Genomic DNA, 3971 nt, shown 5'->3' with positions numbered 1-3971 from the left:
ATCTCCAGAACTTCCACATTCCTGTCTGCTTCGTTGTCAAGCCATGGCCTTTCCTAGGGTTTATTATCAGCAAAGGAGACAGGGCCCCTGATGGCAGGAAGCTGGCTGGGGCTCAGGGTGCTGGCCCTTCCGCCCTGGGGGCCTCTCAGCAAATAGTCCCTTGGAAGCAGGGCAGCTGTCCCTGAGGAGAGGACGGGCTGGGAGGGGCCTCACTCCCCCACACTGGACCCTGGAGGAGCCCCTGTGTGAGCAGGACTGCAGCCCTGGCTGGTGGGACTGTCTTGGGCAGGTGACCTGGGCAATTCCATGGTCTCCAGGGTCCCTGCCACTCTGGCCACGTGTCCCTGTCACAGCCCTGAAGCCCCTTCAGGCCCCTGTTCTCCTGTCTCAGTTCCAGTCCAGGCCCCTCCTCCATGGGAAGGTTGGCTCCATGCCTGCATCCCTTCTGGGTCAGAAGACCCCTACTGGGCTGCCTCAGGGCCACTGGGATGCTGGGATCCCCTCTGTCATCTCCACTCTGCCCCCTGCTCGCAACCCAGTCCCGGGAGCATCCTCAGGGCTGGCCCCTCCCAGGGGTCCAGCAGGGGCCTCCTCTCAGCTCCTGCCTTTAAAAGGGGGCCGATCATCCGTCCATCCCCACCCTCTCCCTGGGATGCCCTGAAAGGCTCCCTATCAGCATCAGACAAATCATCCTTGTTCATGTCTAATCCCTTTTTCATGGCTTGGAAGCTTCTAACCAGTCTCCCAGGCCAGGAAAATCCTCACTCAGGTAGGACTACTTTCTAGATTTTTCTGGACTCTTACCTGGATGGCACCTTTGAAACTAAAAAGTCAAACATGATGCCAATTTATTCTGTGGTTCCTCATGATGCCACCTCAGAGTCATGCTGTGTGGGGGTTTCCTTTCCCCAATGGGGAAGAGTCACATGTTAAGGAAGAACTGGGGGGCAGGAATTTAGAACAGTTCCTACTTCCCACATCATCTTGTCCCCACGGGCTTGCTCTCACCCCATGGCTCCTCCCTGTTCATCCCTGGAGTTGCCCTCCTCCAGGTGGGGCTGTGTCCCTCAGATGGCAGCTCCTTCTAGTGATGCTACAGGGAGGACAGGCCGGGACACGTGTGTCTTCAGGTTGCTGTGGAAGGAGGCCGAGGGCCGTGAAGGTGGGGCCTGGGTCCCAGAGCCCCAAGCTTTGGTCCTGGCCTCCTACCCGTGGACCCTGCTGACATGTGGGCTGTAGAGCAAAGTGCTCAAACCCACAGCTTTAGGTGTGTTTTCTGAGTTCCCTCTTCCTGGTCATGCATGATACCTTAGGTGAAGGCAGTTGATTCCTTGAGCCTAAGTTTTCTCGTCTATAAAATGGGGTTAGCAGTATAATCCACAGCCTCTCTTCTGAAACCCTTGGCTCAGATATGCTCCAGAATTCAGAATTTTTCAGTTTCAGACAAGTGACACGGTGCATCTATTCTATATGACATAACATCCCACTGGGGTCTGGAAGCTCCTTGTAATCAAACACTTTAGTGTTTCTACAGCTGCACTTTGGGGCATCATAATACATAAAATCAATGAAGATCATAAATTATCCCAGATCTGTTCAGGTCAAATTTTGCTAATAAATGAATTTTTTAAAATTCTTATTCAGTTTTCAGAGGATTGAAGGTTTGGGGTTGCAGATAAGGACCATCCTACCTTGTGTCTCCATAGATAATGGGACGCAGCACAAAGAGATGTAAAAAATGCCCATGGCTGAGGCCTGACCCAACCCAGCTGTGAGGTTTGGGATAAGACAAGTCTCCTGACAAGGCCAAGGGCGATGGGTGGAGAGAACCATTTGGAGTGGCTGTTCTGTTACCCAAGTGTCTGAGTCTTCCAACTCCACAGATCCTGAGCCTCAGCCCTCATGGGGCCCTGAGCCTTTTCCAGGCGTCTGACACAGTCCACCTGCGGAACTGGATCTTTCTCTGGTGGGTTCTCAGGGAAGACCACTGCTTTACTGGTGACCGTGACCTGCCTGACCATCACAGCACCATGCCCACCTGGTCAACATCGCCAAGCGGTGATGCAGTGTTTAGTGTGTGCTGCTCCGTCCGCCTGCCGCAGCTCTTCTGCACCTGCGTGGCCTTCTCGCTTGCGGCTGACATGGGCATTCTGAGAGGGGCCATAGGTAACTGGGCCATGCCCTTCTGGTGCGTCTGTTTTGCCATGACCTTCATCATCTCCACAGTCGAGTTATGCAGGCTCGATTCCGAATTTCCTTTCTTCTGGTACAACATCTCCGTCACCTACGCCTGCTATGCTGCCCTCATCTGCCTCTCGGCCTCCATTATCTACCCCATCACCTACGTCCAGTTCCTGCCTTATGGTCCTTACCGGGACCGGGCCATCGCCGCCACTGCTTTCTCCTGCATCGCGTCTGTGCAGTATGTCACAGAAGTGGCCAGGATGAGGGACTGGTATGATCTTGAGGACATCTTCTTCTATGAGCACACCACGCGAGCCCTGCTGAAGGTGCTGGAGACCTTCGTGGCTGGTGTCATCTTCGCCTTCCTCAGCAACACCTCCCTGTACCTGCACCAGCCGGCCCTGGAGTGGTGTGTGGCCGTGTACTCCATCTGCTTCATCCTGGCAGCTGTGGTCCTCCTGCTGGACCTGGCTGAATGGGAATACATGCCACCCAGGCCCTTCTCCATTTTCCAGCTAGTGCTCAGCCTGCTCTCTGTCCTCCTCTACATCAGTGCTGTGGTCCTCTGGCCGCTCTACCAGTTCAGCGAGGAGCTTGGCGGGCAGCCCCAGAGGCCCAGTGATGGGGACTGCAGGGATGAGCTTACCCACGACCTGTGCGCCTGGGACCAGCGCCTGGCTGTGGCCGTCCTGACAGCCATCAACCTGCTGGTTTATGTGGCCGACCTGGGGTACTGGGCACGCCAGGTTTCTGTAGGGACTGAGGACCAGCCCAGGGACTCCTGATCTTCTGCTCACAGGAGTTATCCTCACCGAGCTCTGACATCCTTGATGTCATCTTCCTGGCTCCCCTCTCCCTCCTCACATCCTTCGCCATGCATCTCACTCTCTTTTCTGTTCCCTTCCCTCCTGCTGCTCTGTCTCCTTCCTGGTTTCTTTGGTTGTTCATTTTCTGTTTTGTCTCTTTCTCTTGCTTCTCTCATTTTTCCTTCATTTTCTGCTTTTTGGCCCTTTACTGATCATCCTTAATTTTCTCGTCACCTGTGTCCTGACCACCTCTCCCCATTTTCCTTCTTCTGATCCATCAGGACCTGAGACTTCTTCCTTCTCTGCCCACAGCCTCCTTCCACCTCCTAAGGTGCTGACTCCACATCATACAGCCCTCTGTGCAGCTGTTCACATGCTGAGCCTCCGGAGGGGCCTCATTGCCAAAGCGTGTCTGTCCCCCTGGCAGTGCCTTACTGTTGTGGTTGGGGGAGTTTACGGGGTGTGGGCGGGTAGGAAGGGATTGGGCTTTTTTTCTCCCAGTGGAGCAACTGTATAGTGCACCTCCCCTTTGAGTTAAAAAAAAACCTCTGAAGGTCAATAATCTCCAGTGGGCGAGATTCTTGCATGAGATACTCTGGGTTCCTGGGCCCCACTTGGTGCTCAGTACTCCAAGAGATTGGCTGCAGAATTTTTGCAGGCTCACTAAACATCCGTTGCTCAGAGGGCATCTTAGAGGAAGCCAGGGGTAAATGCCTTCCATCCCAACTACTCTCTGGGGGATTTAAAAAAAAAAAAAAAAAAGAGCTGGTGAGGAACCCCAGGGTCTTGAAGACACCTGTCTGCAGTGTTTGTGAGGGGCAGCGATGTGGTCTCCCTGACTCAGTGATTAAAACAACAGGTCCTGCCTCTGCAGGGAGAAGAGCATGGACGCTGCCAACCTGTCTGGGTGTTTTGTTTTATTTTTCCTTTTTTTCCCTTTTGTTCTGGGGGCCAAAAATTACTGAGTGACTCTGTTCTTCA

General features: G+C 53.8%; 1 protein-coding gene across 1 annotated transcript; it reads left to right on the top strand.

Moving 5' to 3' along the window:
- LOC102184095 (myeloid-associated differentiation marker-like) lies at window positions 1731-3732 on the top strand. Its single transcript, XM_018065873.1, has one exon. It carries the CDS (start codon window positions 2031-2033, stop codon window positions 2967-2969), a length of 939 nt encoding a protein of 312 aa, XP_017921362.1. The 5' UTR covers window positions 1731-2030; the 3' UTR covers window positions 2970-3732.

The sequence above is a fragment of the Capra hircus genome, chromosome 21, assembly GCF_001704415.2.
Source record: "Capra hircus breed San Clemente chromosome 21, ASM170441v1, whole genome shotgun sequence".
NCBI classification, from domain to species: domain Eukaryota; kingdom Metazoa; phylum Chordata; class Mammalia; order Artiodactyla; family Bovidae; genus Capra; species Capra hircus.
This window is presented reverse-complemented; position numbering and strand designations above follow the sequence as displayed.

Coding starts and splice junctions, on each gene's coding strand:
- LOC102184095 (XM_018065873.1), top strand. CDS start 2,031: ATGCCCACCTGGTCAACATCGCCAAGCGGTGATGCAGTGTTTAGTGTG.